Here is a 17,547-nt window from a genome sequence, read left to right as displayed (position 1 = left end):
CAAGTCATGACAGTTACATTACTGACAGTGCAAAACGTGGAGCGTACAGTCTGAACATCATTCCTGTTAAGTTGGGTAACCATAAGGTAAATAGTTCTCCATCCACACTGGCTCAAGTAGTAGAAGTTAAATTACAACCATAATGTATAATGAGAAGAAAACAGGCATATAAACGTCATATTACACCAATCAGAATGTCAGATGTCACTCTTATAATGAACCAGGAAGCTATACAAAAATTGTTTGAGTTTTCTAAAGAAATCTATATAGTACGCTTGTAGAAACTAATCCTAGATAATAGACTTCTGAGATTGAGTTTATTCCAGAAATTTTACTAGCTGATTTAGGATTGTAAGCAATTTGGTGCTTGGGAAGAGGAAAACCCCTTGAAATGATGGGATAATAGTGAAATGATAAAAACAGGGGGAGAAATGATGAAATTGGAATTTTTGCACTGCCGTTTATACTATGGGTGTATAAAAGGATATCAGGTAGTTGAAATAGTGCTATAGTTAAAAATGCTGAAATTTTTGTAATCAATAAGAAATGGAGAAAGGAAACTGTGAAGGACTACAGGCCCCCATTGGCCTTGTTTTCATTGGAATACAAGATTTTTACAAAAAAATCCATACTAATTACCTAGAAAAATTTAAGACTTTAACTGGGGAAGGAACAATTATCTCTAGAAGTGGGTATATCTGCAGATTGTCAGTGAAGTCTTAGAAAGAAGCAAAGAATATCAGATGTCACTTTGTATGGGTGTTGGCTGTATGACACTGTTTGACTTTGTCACAATAACATTTTCAGCGACTGAAAACCAAAGACCAAATTCTGCCTACATTGGTTTATTGAATAATATATGCAACTAGGTGACAGCTTCCAATTACATCAAGAGAGTGAAAAGTTAGGAATTGTGAAAGGAGTTATGCGACATAACTCCATTTCGATTAAACACTTTTCTGCCATGTTGGAAGAGATCTTCAAATCATTAATCTGCTTTCAAGCAGGGACAGCATATTTTATCCAAACCATCATTGCTTTACAGATAACACTGCTCTGCTTGCTTCAAATCCAATGGAACTTCAGCAAAAGATGGAGGAATTGAACTGACCAAGTTAGAAATTGGCCTGAAGATTAACTTCAGTAAAGACAACATAAGGTACAATCAGTATACCAGTAGGAAAATAGTAAAGATCAGTAATGAACTTACAGAAACAACTGACAATTTTTTATAATTTGGACACATGAAAATAACAAGCAGATGGACACTTAAAAAAAACAAACAGGAGGACTTGGAGTTCATGTGGGAAACTGAATGCTGTATTCAAAAGTAAATTCCCAGTATGCATTAAACGGAAAATTTATAACCTGTGTGTCCTCTTATTCTTGTATACATAAATGATCTGATGGATAGGGCAGGTGAGCAGCAGTCTGGGACTGTTTACTGATGACAGTGTAGTGTATGGGAAAGTGTTGTCATTGAGTGACTGTGGAGTCATTCCATGTCAAATCAAGACACCTATTTTACCTCACCCTCTTAGATTTTGCTCAAAATTGGTATACTTATAGTGGGCACTGAGACTAAGAAAAATACCAAATTTCAATTTTTTATCTCAAACCATTCCTGAAATATGGCTATGTAAACTTTTCAAAAACCAGCCAAAAGTGTGTGAACGGACTTTTTTTAAATTGTCCTAGGAGCTGCCCTAATTGAGCTAGAGAACTGGGAAAGGTGTCATTTTGTAGCAGTTTGCATGCTCTTTCCAGGGATATACAACAAAACAAAGCTTCTAATTAATAACCTTTTTCAAAATACTAATTAATATTTTGATTTAATTTTAATTTTTTTTACAAAAAGTACATAACTGAAAATTTCCAAAATATTTCCATAACTACTTCATACTATTGTAAATCACATGGCAAAATATAAATCTGGAATTATGATGTGTTCATTGTTAAAAAAAATTTATTCCGGACTCTTGTTTTTCACTAATGGCCCTAGTTTGACCAAATTGACCTTTAACAAACAGGAATTTCTTTAAAATATACTGAAAGGTAAGTAAAAAAAGTATTAGAAATATCAAAACATCACCTTATTAAACCAAAACTAATCAGCATATTTTATAATTAAGTTGATTGCTTATTTTAATTTCATACAACTTCACTAACAGTATATTAACTGATATAAAAAAACAAGAAATTGAGCATTTAACTACAAACTGAAATGAAGTATGCATAAGTACAAGTATTTACATAATAGTTCTGGTCCATGATGTTCAATTAAGTTTTCATGAAAAGAGTCTTTTAAAATTTTACGTATGACAATTTCTCCTGGGCAGTATTCACAGTTTCCCATGTTGCAGTCAACTGATGATGGGTTGCAAAGCATTTTTGCAATGCACTGCTTATAATTGTTTAAGCTGCTGTTTATTACTGTATTTAGTTTGGCATTTTCTATCATTAATTTTATGTTTTGGTGAGTTGTGCACACACAGATAGTGTGTATGTGCCACTGCGGCCAGCTGATACACTATGTTTTGGTCTCAACTCAGCAAATTTAGAGAAACCTATTTTTATGTTAGGAAATTTGTCTTTAAAATGCTTGTAAGCTTCTTTAAGGTTACACAAAATAAGTCTTTTTGATATTTTTGTTTTATTTCCACTTGTTTCTGTAGTTGTCTCACAATCTTTAATACCTGGCATTGCCCTGCTAACTTCATCATTTTCATAAAATGAATGTACAGTTTTGACAGTTTCTGTTGGTAAACACTTCCCTGGTTTTGGGTTTGGACCATCCATGAATCCTTTCTCTTTCAAAATTTTTTTGGACTGCCAAACAATGTAATTAGGAGCATTAAATTCCCTCATTATTTTCCTGACACTCCACTTTTCAGGTAAACTTGTAAGAATCATTAGTTTTTTTGCTCTACTTATGGAATTTTTAAAGTGTCTTTTAAAATTTTCAAGAACGGATTCATCAATATCAGTATCTGACGAAGAAGTTTCAGAAGCAACAAAAAGTTTACTTATCATTGATGAGATTTTCTTCACTTTTGATTTGGCGTAATGCCTAGATGTTAGTTTTCTCTTGTCAATTGGGGACTAGTTCTTGAAGTGTTGTGTTAAATGTTTTAACAGCTACTGAAGTTGGAGTGAAGTTCAGGGTCTTGGTCTCGGATGATTATTTTTGATCCAGAAGATCCTTCTTCAACACTTTCATCAGTGATGGGCTCTGGTGTATTTTTCAATTTGGTTACATCTTTCCTACATTTATCACAAATCTTGGCACCACTTGGTGTTTGAGGAAATAATTTGGGCATCCATGTTGTGACATTTCTCAGTTTTTTTCTGTCTCTAATAAAATGATTTGACTTCTTCAATGGATTACAACACTGTACTCTTACAGCACTGCACTTTTTACTTGGTTCCATATTTATACAAAAACCACTTATAAACTGTCCTTCAATGTATAGATTTACTTAAAAATGAACTATTAAATATAATAGATACAGACTGGTCAACACAAGAGGTAACAGTTGATTTGCACTAAAACCATAGTGCACAATAATGTAGGCACACAAAGCCGTAGAAGGTAACAATGCAGACTACATCATCTCAACAATGGCTCCAGTCTCTGAATTATTGTACAGACATCAAGCCCTATGTATACGGTCCTCTACTGACGTACTACATTAAAGGTCAGTTTGGTCAAACTAGGGCCATTAGTGAAAAACAAGAGTCCGGAATATTTTTTTTTTTTTTTTTTTTTTTTTTTTTTGACAATGATTCCATCATTTATATTTTGCCATGTGATTTACAACAGTATGAAGTAGTTATGGAAATATTTTGAAAATTTTCAATTATGTACTTTCTGTAAAAATATTAAATCAAAATATTAATTACCATTTTGAAAAACGTTATTAATTAGAAGCTATGTTTTTTTGTCTATCACTGGAAAGAGCATGAAAAATGCTGCAAAATGACACCTTTCCCAGTTCTCTAGCTCAATTAGGGCAGCTCCTAGGGCAATTTAAAAAAAGTCCGTTCACACATTTTTGGCCAGTTTTTGAAAAGTTTACATGACCATATTTCAGGAATGATTTGAGGTAAAAAATTGAAATTTGGTATTTTTCTTAGTTTCAGCACCCACTGTAAGTATACCAACTTTCAGCAAAATCTGAGAGGGTGAGGTAAAATTTTTATTTAAAGTGTGTTAATTTGACATGGAATGACTCTGTAGGATGATACAGGATTATTTAGACAGAGTATATATATATTTGGTTGATGAAGGACAGCTAGCTCTAAATGTTGAAAAAAGTGTATTAGTGCAGATGAGTAGGTCAAACGATTCTGTAATGTTTCAATACTATTAGTGGTGTGCTGCCAGGCACAGTCAAGTCAGTTAAATAACATTGCACAGCAAGGTGAAATAGAACAAGCACATAAGGTCAATAGTAGGGAAGATGAGTGGTTGACTTCAGTTTATTGGTACAATTCTAGGAAAATGTAGCTCGTTTGTAAAGGAGAGCACATGTAGAACACTTGTGTGATCCATTCTTGACTGCTCAAGTGTTTGGCATCCCCACCAGGTTGGATTAAAGAAGGACATTGAAACAATTCAGAGATATGCTGATAGTTTTATTATTAGTAGGTTCTATCAACACAAAAGTTTTACAGAGATGCTTTGGAGCTCAATCAGGAATCCCTGGAGGGTGACTTATGTTCTTTTCACAAAACACTATTGAGAAAATTCAGAGAACTGTCATTTTGGCTGACTACAGAGCAGTTCTATTGCCACCAATGCACATTCTGCTGATGGACCACAGAGACAAAATAAGAGAAATTGGGGCTCGTGTAGAGTCATGTAGAACCCCATTTTTCCTTTGTTCCATTTACAAATGCAGCAGGAAAGTGAATGACTATTAGTGGTACAAGGAACCCTCCATTATGCACCATATGATGCTGATACTGAGTAAGTGTTTAAGGAGACCAAATAGCCAAGGTCATCAGTCTCCTATTCACCCCACAGGGCAGAAACACTGTACTCAGTATGTCTATGTATAGAGTAAATTCTGCGTGCAAGTGTGAGGTTTTCTAAATATTTGCATATTATCAGAGTCAAAACATGTAAACCAGCCCAGTATTCACCTACTAGGATGTGGGAAACAACATCTAGGCTGGCCACTACACTGACCCCTTGTTGTTAACCTACCAGGCAGATTCAGTGTGGGGGCCGGCATACCTCTCCGTCCCAGAAGTGGTCAGATTAACATGCGTGGCTACCCATGTGGGTGTGGCGTGTGAAGTATATATGAAGTCGTAGATGTAGATGCAGCCAGTACTAACATAGATAAGTGAAACCTGGACGAAAAATTGACAGCTGTTCAACAACCAAAGGAATAATGCATATTGAACTCTTGTGCACTCATTATACGAGGGTTGGAACTTAAATAGTGGCACCTATTTACTCACAACCAATACAAAAGAGTTAAATGTTTGCACCTGTGACTGTCCTTCAAAGTAGTCACCAGCATTGTGTAGAACTCGTTGCCAGCGATGTGGAAGGCGTACTACCTTTAGCAGAGCCTGTTCTGTTGATTGTGCAAATGGAGCGGTCTACTGCCTGTCAAATCTCTGGAACAGTTCTGAAGCAAATGCCATGAAGTGGTTCCTTCATCTTCAGAATCAAATCAGTCACAAGGACTTAAGTCTGGGGAGTATGGTGGATGGTACAGTACTTCCCAGTCCCATCGACCAAACAGAGCAGCCACAGCTTGCGCTGTATGCAACTGCCAGAATAGGTTGAGAAATCCGGCATTGCTCATAGAATTTCAGCAAACCTCTTAGTGTGCAGCATTGTCCTCAGAACTGATTGTGGCTGCCCTAGCTCTGCACGTAGTGGAAGGGTTGAAGTAGAGACTTTAAAGCTTCTGTTACATACTAGGCTCTGACTTCGTAGACTTGTACCATAGGCTTGAGAACGGCAGGGCTCATTGTTGCACTATACAGCAGGAACTACAACCTATGTAACTGACAAGTGTTTGGGATGCGTACAAGGGTTTTTATTTGGTTGTTCTCCATCCAGTGCACATAATGGCAACAGTATAATAAATGGAACTAGGTGATGAAGACCCAAAGAAACATCACACACCCATGAGACTATAAGAATGTTACTGATCAGCTGCCAAAGCATTCACTACGAAGTGCCAGGGTGTGGAGCGCACACAATACTACAGATGTGATTAAAGATGAGAATCGATAGCAATGAATTAACACATCCAAAGGGTATGGTAGTGAGAAAAGAGGAAGTGTATCCATTGTAGTAGAACAGAGTAAATTCATGAAAATGGGAATTAAAACATTTTGTGAGATCATTTTGCCAAGACTAAGTATCTAAGATGGGAAAAAACTTAGGAATGGGTGCCTTTTTGCCAACTAAACATGCCTCAAGATGGTACTGACAATTTCAAAGAAAACCTTGGCCTGCTAGTACATACATTCGCCAATCAAACTGTCATCATTGGAAGAGACTTTAATCCTCTAACAATCAATTGGGATGATTACGGTTTTGTCAGTTGTGAGTGTGAGAAAAGTTATCCTATGAAACATTCTGAAATGGTATCTCTGAAAATTCTTAGAACATATAGTTTGAAAGCTCACATTTTCGAGGGTATCCACATTGAAAATGCTATTTCATGATGTAGTTCTGTCAACAATTATTACTAAGTACAAAGGACAGCTAAAAGAAGTAGACAGGATATATATTTTCTGTGAACTAGATGAAGAAACAGGTGTGTCTTATATAAAGGAGTATTTTCTTACTTGTCACTTCTTTTTCCGTGTGTTTTTTCATTTAGGAAACTTTAATTTTTGGGTACTAGTAATAGTGTTCCATAGATTTTGTGTTCGTTTTGAATACAGTCCAGAGACAGTTAGTGTTTATTTTCAATGTTTCCAACAAGAAGTGTCTAGTAACCACAGTTAGTCAGTTATCAGCCACCTTTAGTGAATTAGTAGTCTAGTTAAAAATTGATTACTTAACTCTCTACAGTAAGTTGTTGATTTCTTAGGATGGATAGGATGTGTGACTGCTGTGTACAGATGCAGGAGGAGGTGGCCACTGTTTGTGAACAACTGAACATGATGATGGCCACGGTCAGCCATCTTCAGGCTGCTGCCTCAGAGTTGGTTGGTTTGGGGAAGGAGACCAGACAGCGTGGTCATCGGTCTCATCGGATTAGGGAAGGATTGGGAAGGAAGTCGGTCGTGCCCTTTCAGAGGAACCATCCCGGCATTTGCCTGGAGTGATTTAGGGAAATCACGGAAAACCTAAATCGGGATGGCCGGACGCGGGATTGAACCGTCGTCCTCCCGAATGCGAGTCCAGTGTCGAACCACTGCGCCACCCCGCTCGGTGCCTCAGAGTGTAGCGGCAGTGGGGAGTCTGGTGCGTCGCATGGTACACCCCGGGTGTTACATGCTTCACCCACGGTCCCTGCTGTCGAGACATCTTCGCGGGTACCAGGCGCGATTGGGTCACCTGCTCCCCAAGGGGAGTGGCGGGTTCAACAGCGTTCACGTTGCTTGAGGCGGAGGGTCAATGTGGAGGCTGGCCATGTGGCACCGCCCACTCTGCCTGTGAGTGGACATGTGGCTGCTCCTTCAGCAAGGTCCGAGCAGGCACACAGGGGGAGGGGTTTATTAGTGATTGGGAGCTCCAATGCTAAGCCGGTGATGGAGCCCCTTAGGGAAATAGCGGAAAGGTCGGGGAAGAAGGCCAGTGTTCACTCTGTCTTCTTTCCGGAGAGTCTCGTCCGAGATGTGGAGGAGGCCCTGCCGGCAGATATAGAGAACACTGGGTGCACTTGACTGCAAATTGTTGCTCAAGTCGGCACCAATGACTCCCGCCTTCTGGGTTCAGAGGTCATCCTCAGTTCATACAGTCAGTTGTTGAAGGCAGAAAGCCTCACTCGCGGGGTGGAATCGGAGATAACTATTTGTAGTGTCGGGTCGTTCCCAGAACCGATCGTAGTCCTCTGGTTTGGAGCCGAGTGGTAGGCTTAAACCAGAGGCTCAGATAATTCCACGGAGATCTGGGGTGCAAATTTCTTAACCTCCGATATCGGGTGGAGAAATTTAGGGTCCCCCTGAATCGGTCAGACGTGCACTACACACAGGAATTGGCTACAAGGGTAGCGGAGTACGTGTGGAGTGCACATGTGGGTTTTTTAGGTTAGAGAATTCCCTCCCTAGGCCCGACAAGATGCCTCCTGAGATGCAGCAAGGTAGCAGTAGACAAAATGCAACAGGGAATGACAATATTAATGTGGTAATAGTAAACTGCAGGAACGTCTATAGAAAGGTCCCAGAACTGCTATCATTAATAAACGGTCACATAGTACTAGGGACAGAAAGTTGGGTGAGACCAGATGTAAACAGTAATGAAATTCTAAATTCAGATTGGAATGTATACCACAGAGACAGGCTGGACAGTGAAGGGGGAGGCGTGTATATAGCAATAAAAAGTGCAATAGTATCGAAGGAAATTGACAGAGATCTGAAATGTGAAATAATTTGGGTGAAGGTCACGGTTAAAGCAGGCTCAAACATGGTAATTGGATGTCTCTATGGGCCCCCTGGCTCAGCAGCTGTTGTGGGAGAACACCTGAAGGAAAATTTGGATAATATTTCAGTTAGATTTCCCGACCATGTTGTAGTTTTGGGAGGAGATTTTAATTTACCAGATATAGACTGGGAGACTCCAATGTTTATAACGGGTGGCAGGGACAAAGAATCAGTGAATTTTTTTTTATTTTTTTTTTAAGTGCATTATCTGAAAAGTACCTTGAGCAGTTAAACAGAGAACCAACTCATGGAACTCGTGGCGATAACATATTAGACCTTCTGGTGACAAATAGACCTGAACTATTTGAAACAGTTAACGCAGAAAAAGGAATCGGCGATCATAAAGCAATTACAGCATCAGTGATTTTAGCTGTAAATAGAAATATTAAAGAAGGTAGGAAGATTTTTCTGTTTAGCAAAAGTGACAAAAAGCAGATTTCAGAGTACTTGATGGCTCAACACAAAAGTTTTATCTCAAGTCCAGATAGTGTTGAGCATCAGTGGTCAAAGTTCAAAACTCTTGTACAGTATGCATTAGATGAGTATGTGCCAAGCAAGATCATAAGAGATGGAAAAGAGCCACCGTGGTGCAAGAAAAGAGTTAGAAAACTGTTACCGAAGCAAAGGGAACTTCACAGCAAACATAAGCATAGCCAAAGCCCTGCAGACAAACAAAAATTACACAATTCAAAATGTAGTGTGAGGAGGGGTATGCGAGAGGCGTTCAACAAATTCGAAAGTAAAGTTCTATATACTGACTTGGCAGAAAATCCTAAGAAATTTTGGTCTTATGTCAAAGCGGTAGGTGGATCAAAACAAAATGTCTGGACACTGTGACCAAAATGGTACTGTAACAGAGGATGACAGAGTAAAGGCCAAACTACTAAATGTCTTTTTACAAAGCTGTTTCACATAGGAAGACTGCACTGTAGTTCCTTCTCTAGATTGTCGCACAGATGACAAAATGGTAGATATCGAAATAGATGACAGGGGGATAGAAAAACAATTAAAATCGCTCAAAAGAGGAAAGGCCGCTGGACCTGATGGGATACCAGTTCGATTTTACACAGAGTATGTCCTACAATATACATTAATGACAGAAACTTAATCACTTGAAAATAGCATAAAAGGGTGAAACCTGGGTCGTAATTAAGTAAATGTCAATCCAGTCAAATGGTGGAGTGTTCATGTAAAAATTATTGTATGCCTGTTGCTCAGCAACAACAAAAACTGTTAACTGTCATCTTGTTTTTCGGGAGAAACTCCTTTGTGATCAACGCAGTGCATGACCTCGTATTACCATGGTGGAGGAGTTGGTGCTTCTACCCTGCTTTTGTCAGACAAAAATCACCTGACATGTCACATAAGATGGGCTCTTGACATTGCATATATGTCCTTTATGGTTTGCATATGATTTTCCATCACTGCTGTATTCCACACAGGAGTGAAATTTTCAGGAGTAATACTGCTTGACAGCCATCCTGAATGGGATCATCATCAGACTGTGTTCTGCCATCTTAAAAATGTTTAAGACAGTCATAAGTTGTCTATGATCTAAGATGTCTTCCCCAAATGCTTGCTTCAGCTTGTCATATGTTTTGTAGAAATTTTTCTGAGTCTGAAACAAAAGGTTATGCTCACTCATTGATCACAGTCACCCGCCATCATTAGTATTGCAAGACACGCAACTCAAGAGAATGGAGAAATGTACACTAAAACTAAAAGCAACCATTTAGCACAAAACTGCTTGTACTACTAACTCTCAAAGGATGTATTATGTGCCAACTGGTGGCGTTTCATGGTACAAGCTAGACTTCACCAACTGCACATACATTCTGGAAACTTTTGGGTTGCACACCTTATATTTGCTTATTAAGATTATCATAAATAATCAGTAACTAGAAGAAATTTCAACAGTCATTACTTGTTACTAAAGCTGATACAGGATTTGGGGTGTACATCATTAAAACAATGGTGTTTCTCATTATGGTGGCGTCTTCTCGAGGAATTTCAATCACAATTTTCTCCTCCAAAAGTGAAAATATTTTGTTGACACCGACCTACACAGAGACAAATGAGCATCATAATAAAATATGGGGAATCAAAGCTCGCACGGAAAGATATAGGTGTTAGTCTTCTCTGCATACTCATCTAGAGTGAATAATAGAGAATTTTGTGAAGGTGGCTCGATGCACTCTCTTCCAGACACTTAGTTGTGATTTGCAGAGCATCCAAGTAGATGTAGATGTAGATGTCAGTAGCTCATGAAGGCATTCAGTGTGCAGCAGGAAAAATCTCTGGTCATTTGCCCAATAACATGATACTATCTGATAAGGACTAAAGCAAAGTAAAAATCTAATTGCAAATAATTTTTTCTGGACACTATTCTCTAGAAGAATTTTTTTAGTTGGATATTAATAACATGTGTAAAAACAAATATATCACTATTTCAAAAGTGAACATGTAGCCATAACCACTTACAAGCCATGTACATACAGCATGCAAACTGACTTGTTTTGCTTGATTTTGAAGAAGTCAAATGTATTATAGCCTATGTGGAGCTGATAACATTAATTTTCAATGACTGATTTCTAAGCACTTCAGAGAATACTAATACAGTAATATCCAAAGGAAAAAAGCTCTGTTACACATATCAAGAAACATAGCATAAACATTTAAGCAATTTCATGTTACCTTTCATTTCTACTAAAGAAATCAATAAAATTATAATCCCTAGAGAAAGAAACTAGTATAGACTGATAATAGTTTGCGGAAAATATTAAAGCATAAAGGTTTAGTCAACCTCCCATAACCAAGCCAGTGTCATATGCATAATTTATTGCTTCTAAAACCAATTCTTAGCTGAACATAAGTATACTGCCATTATACTCTTTTATAAGATGACTGTTAATCAGGCATTATTAATAGTACTTCTGATTTATACACATTTTGTAATCATGTTACAATTTTTATAAGCAGTTGTGTGTGCTACTCATGCCCTGCATAATCTTATTGGTGGAAGCTGATTTTGTGCCCAGCCAGTAAGAGATTTGTAAAATTGTTTTTGTTTTCATATGAAGCTCTGTGCTGTGTTCTCTTAAAAATTCAAGATCCTGTTGTGAATTTATCCATTGTTGGCCAAGAGTTTGCTTGTCAATCGTGTGTTCATAGCCTTTAAAAAATATCTCCCACTTTTTTTATTCAGAGTGGCATATCATGTACCTGATGTTTTTGCATACTTGATGGGTAGGCTTCATCCATCTTCTTTTTTTTTTTTTAAAGTACAGTGGGAAGTCACCACTTTGACCATCAACACAATGAAACATCGCAATATAGGATCTAACATTATTTACAATGACTGTAAAAACAAGCCTTACCATTTGCTAGTGGTTTTGCCATTTGCCTGTGACTGAAGTTTATCACAGGTACATTTGCGAAAACTAAAAGTTGTGCCCTGATTTCTAAGTAAACTATAATTAATTTTGCAGCATGTTTCTTTGTAAATATTTTTGTGGGCCTGTAAAGAACATGGAATAATAAAACTGCCACAGTTATCCAGTATCAGAATTACATTTTACAACTTGTATTTGCAAACTTGGCTGTTATGGGGAAACTTTCATATTTCTACTATCTACATTCACAAGCATTGCAGGTTCTCTGGAGTGTATTTTATTGTAATCACTGATGTTTTGATTTTCTTTGATTTATATGAAAAATCAAATGTCTTGTAAAATATTTAATCAGTTTCCATTTTGTGTACAGTTACAGTGACTTTTTGTATCTTTTTTTCTCCTTAGATACCAGCAAATACTACACCGTAATCTGGTGTACCTTGCGTCCATTGCCGATGCCAATCAGAACATCCAAGCAATTTTGCCTGTAAGTTGGTACTGTTGTTTTTTCAATGCTGGTACTGTTGTTTTTTCAGAACTGTAAGACAGTATTATTGTTTTTTGCCTCTAATTATGAGCAGTTACTGAAGCATGTGTTTAAAAGTATTCTGTATGAACAGATGCGTATTGACAATAAACTTGCAAGTATGTCAAGATCCTTGGCTTCAATATTTAATTCACTGTATTATTATTGATAAAATTGAAGCTCCAGCAGGTGAATTCAAATCAGTGGCAAAATGACAGTATGATGTCAAGTCTCAAATCTAAAAACTTAAGTCCTTTGTTAAACAGTAAACATAATTTGCTTAAAATCCCCCACCACTCCCCACAGCCTTTGTAAGGTCTAGGTGTGTGCCCATGATGTTTTTGTGTTATTGTAGATATTTCTCCAGTCATTAAATTTTTCCCAGTATGTATTTAGTTGCTTCTAATTCACCAAAACCATTTCTAAACTTTATTCTATGTTTGTGTTTGCAGCCGGACTAAATGGAAATATTATTCACCTAAACTTAGTAAGATATGGAGTTACTTATGTAAAAAAAATGTTATCACAATGGTACTTTCCAGTTAGTTTCATGCTCCATGGATTATTCACACAATAAATCGTAATGATGTGGAACAAGTCACTTTACATTCACACTGCAAATTAATTTGTAAATTTGACTACAAGCTGAACATTTATAAGTCTTTTTTTTTCGTATTATTAAATATACAGGTGTGAGTTAGTAATCCATACCCACAACTTTTGTGCATTACAGTAATGGAAATAATTCTACAGGATAAAAGGAGTTGTCTAGGGGAAACTTGTTCCATTCCTTTCCAAATTTTACTTTGCTCTCTGGCAGACATTTTAATCACTGTAGTGGATTATGTACAACAAACTCATGAGGGAATAAATGCACTGTGAAGCAGTAGTCAGAGTGCCCAATTTGTTAAACAAACAATTGAAAATTCAGGATGGAGTAATGGCAGTATTATAAAAAGGATAGACTTCCACCTATCATTTAGAAGAGATGCTGAGTCACAGACAGGCACAACAAAAAAGACTGCTATACATGTGACCTTTAAGCCAAAAATTTTCGTCTGAAGTACACACACACACACACACACACACACACACACACACACACACACACAAAAGAACACTTCTCTGAGCACTGAGGCTAGGCTGCAAGCAACAACATGTGATGGGAGAAGCAATCTAGGTAGGGGAAGGGGGGGGAGGGGGAGGCAGGGACAGGGAGGACTAGGGATAACATGGTAGGGGTGGGGTACATTTAAGAGCTACTTGTGGGAGCATGCAGAGACATCGTGGGAATAGGGTAGGGTAGCTAGGTGCGGTCAGGAAATTAGATGAGGGGAGGAAGGATGGGGGAGAGGGAGTGGAAAAGGAGAGGAGGAGGAGAAAGAGGTGAAGGACAGGGACTAACAAAGGTTGAGCCCAGGGGTGGATGCAGGAACATAGGATATATTGTAGGGAGAGTTCCCATCTGCACATTTTAGAAAAGCTGATGTTGTTAGGAAGGATCCAGATGGCACAGACTGTGAAGCAGCCATTGAAGTGAAGAATGCTGCATTGGGCAGCATGTTCAGCACCTTTTGGTTAGATATTACTTCATCCGTGCGTTGCCTATTTCTAAATGGTATTCTCAGTAGAGCAGTTCTTCTGAAATCCAAACTGTGATTTGCTTAGAATATTACATTTACTCAGGTGAGATAGGTGAGTTACTGTTCTTAAATGCATCACCTTCTGAAAAATTTTGGAAAATGTCAACAGTGAAACAGGTCTGTAGTTACTGATGTTTCTCCTGTCACCTTTTGTAAAGAGGGGTTTAACAACAGCATATTTCAGTCTCTCTGAAATGTCATGAGTTAGTGATGCATTACATATTTCAGATAAGACAGGGCTTATTATATGGGAACAAATCTTCTGTTCTGTATTGGAAAAACACCATCCAAACCAGATGAGTTTTTGTTTTGAGACCATATATAATTTTGTTAATTTATAAATTCATATGACTAAATTTTATGAGAGCTGCTTTTTCAGTATACTGCTGTGATTTTTCTTTTGAACTGTTTGTTCCTATACTTTCTACTATAGTTAAGAAATGATTATGAAATATATATGGTACCTGTGATTCATCATTTACAGCCCTACCATCCAGCTCAATAGTGATGTTATCCTAGCCTGTTGTTGGTTGTCCTGTCTCTCATTTCACTATATGCCATGTAACTTTAAGTCTGTTGTCAGGATTATGACTTCTGACATTATGTGCATTGTCCTTGATTTCTAATAACTTTTCTTAGTGAATTTGAGTAGTTTTTGTAGTGTAAAACTACTCAGAGAGGGACTTAAACAGGTTATCATCAAACCACTTCATGAAAGCAAGACAAAGCATTAGTAAAGAATTACCAACTGATCTCATTACTGCCAGTATTTTCAAAATTTTTGGAGATCATGTACAGTTACTTCATACACACTTATTGCAAGAAAATGTATTAAGTAGCAAACAGTTTGGATTTCAAAAGTCACTGCCATACTAGTCCACAGCTCGACATCTGGTGGCCAATATTGCTGGCTCTGGATCACGGGGTCCCGGTTTCGGCTCCCGGCCGTGTTGGGGAATTTCTCTGCCCAGGGATTCATTCATGATGATGGCTAGATTGGACTGCGTAAAAAATTTGTGTGTGAAAAAACTGGGACTTTGTACAGGTGCTGATTCCCACACAGTTGAGCGCCCCACAAACCAAACATCATCATTGTCATCATCACTGCCATATTTACATTGATAGGATACTAGAAAGAATAAAGCAGAAATTACTATCATTGGCAATATTTTGTGACTCGATTAAAGCTTTTGCTTTTGTGAACCATACTATCCTCATGAAAAAGGAAAACATGATTTTCTGATTCACAGAATGACAGAAAGCAAAGCATATTAGTTCCATTTCAATCACTTATCATCATTCAGATTCTGTTTTGTATCCTCTGCTTCTGCTTTATGTAAATGATCTTCCACCAATCCTGTTACTAAAAAGGCATCAACAAATGGTTCATCACATATGGATTACCATTGAATTTTGACAAAGTTCAATACATAAAGTCCAGCGCGTGCTCTGTAGAATTCCATAATCTGTAAAAATAGTTTGGAACACCAACTACCTAGAGCTAATTAAGCGCCTTAGTCCAGTTGTATTGGCAGTACACGTAACTGCTGCCCTATTGAGGGAGATCAACATTTTATTTTTAAATGGGTAACCTCCATTTTTATTGTAGATTTGGATTCTATGCCAATAATAGCTAGGGTTTGCAAAAAAACATTATTCTATATTTTACCATTGACTAATGAGTTATGAAAATTTAACTTCAAAGAATATTATTCTCATAATGCAGAGGTGTGTTATAAGATTCATATCTTGTGTTATCCTAGTTCTAGAACATAGTGCACATGCCTCTTCAAAACACTTGGTACTTTGATAGCTGCTTCACAACATATTCATTAATGTCATTTGTCATTAACAGTATTTATCTCTTCTCAAAAAATAGTGAAAAGTATGACAGCAACAATAGGACAAAAACAACCTCCACAAAGATTTGAAGGGGTTAACATTAGTACAGTAAATAGCCAGATGCATGGGTACACATGTGTTCAGTAACCTGCCAGAGCACATTGACTACCATATTACAGGGTGTTTGTTTTAACATGGAACAATTAAATATCCTGAAAAATAAGTATTACCCAAAAAAATGTTCCAGGTCAAAAGTTAATATTTTCAAGAGGGACATTTACCTGTGCTAAAATTGTACCGAACCCTCCCCCTATTGGAGAGGTCCACATTTTATTTTCAAATAGGAACTCTCCATTTTCACTCCATATTTGGATTCAACACCAAAAATACATAGGGTTTACTAGAAACATTATATTCAATCTGTGATAGATTACTCTTAATTGACAAAATTTGATTCTTCCGGTTTTTGCAATAGAGAACCAAGCCATTTGATTATGCATAATGTTTTCAGTAAAAATGTAAACTTCTGTTCTAAACAGTTGATGTTACTGTTAAAATTCTAGTTTTGCAAATTTAATTGTTCAGGAAAACTTTTACTTCTAGACATTTAAAAGTCTGGCAAATAAACTTCTTTTTACACAATGTAGTTTTCTGTTCCCTTCGGGGTTGATTTCAGTGAGTCCTCACACCATCAGGATGCTTAATTTTGGCGAGTCCCCTCGAATCTCATCAGCAGGCCAGCAGGGTGACTGATTTTGATGTATTCTTCCCTCCAACTGTCGTAACTCTCATGCTGATTACAGTACCACTGACCAGGAATGGAAAAAAGTTGTTGCAGATAAACTCGAGGTATTTTTTGGTGTAGAACTCGAATCTACAATTAAAGAAGTGGTGGGAGGGGGAGATTAGTAAGTGACAGTCATATGTCCCCTTTGAAAATATTAACTTTCATCTGGAACATTTTTTCCATACAATGTGTGGTTACTGAGATATTTAGTTGTTCCAAGTTAAAACAAAGACTCTGTATATACACTGAGATGACAAATGTCATGGGATACCTCCTAATATTGTATCAGACCTCCTTTTCCACAACATGATGCAGCAACTCGACGTGACATGAACTCAAGTTATTGAAAGTTCCCTACAGAAATGTTGAGACATGCTGCCTCTACATCTATCCATAATTGAGAAAGTGTTGCTGGTGCAGGATTTTCTGCTCTAAGTAACCTCTACATTATGTCCCATAAATGTGATCAAATCATTTGCTTGAATTGTCCAAAATATTCTTCAAACTAGTTGCGAACAATGGTGACCTGCTGACAGAGTGTATTGTCATCCATAAATATTCCATTATTGTTTGGCTGCAAAAGGTCTCCAAGTAACTGAACATAACCTTTCCCAGCCAATGATCAGTTCATTTTGACTAGAAGACCCAGTCCATTCTATGTAAGCACAGCCTACACCATTATGGTGCCACCATCAGCTTGCAAAGTGCCTGTTGAAAGTCTGGCTGCACAGC

General features: G+C 37.5%; 1 protein-coding gene across 2 annotated transcripts in view; it reads left to right on the top strand.

The window, feature by feature from the left end:
* Positions 1–17,547, top strand: part of LOC126161634 (trithorax group protein osa-like) — a 98,985-nt gene that overhangs the window by 12,898 nt on the left and 68,540 nt on the right. For both annotated transcript variants that reach the window (XM_049917594.1, XM_049917593.1), the window contains exon 3: positions 12,423–12,504. In XM_049917594.1, coding sequence (XP_049773551.1) covers positions 12,423–12,504 — 82 coding nt within the window. The remainder of the gene's footprint in view (positions 1–12,422; positions 12,505–17,547) is intronic.

This window comes from Schistocerca cancellata, chromosome 2 (genome assembly GCF_023864275.1).
Source record: "Schistocerca cancellata isolate TAMUIC-IGC-003103 chromosome 2, iqSchCanc2.1, whole genome shotgun sequence".
NCBI classification, from domain to species: domain Eukaryota; kingdom Metazoa; phylum Arthropoda; class Insecta; order Orthoptera; family Acrididae; genus Schistocerca; species Schistocerca cancellata.
This window is presented reverse-complemented; position numbering and strand designations above follow the sequence as displayed.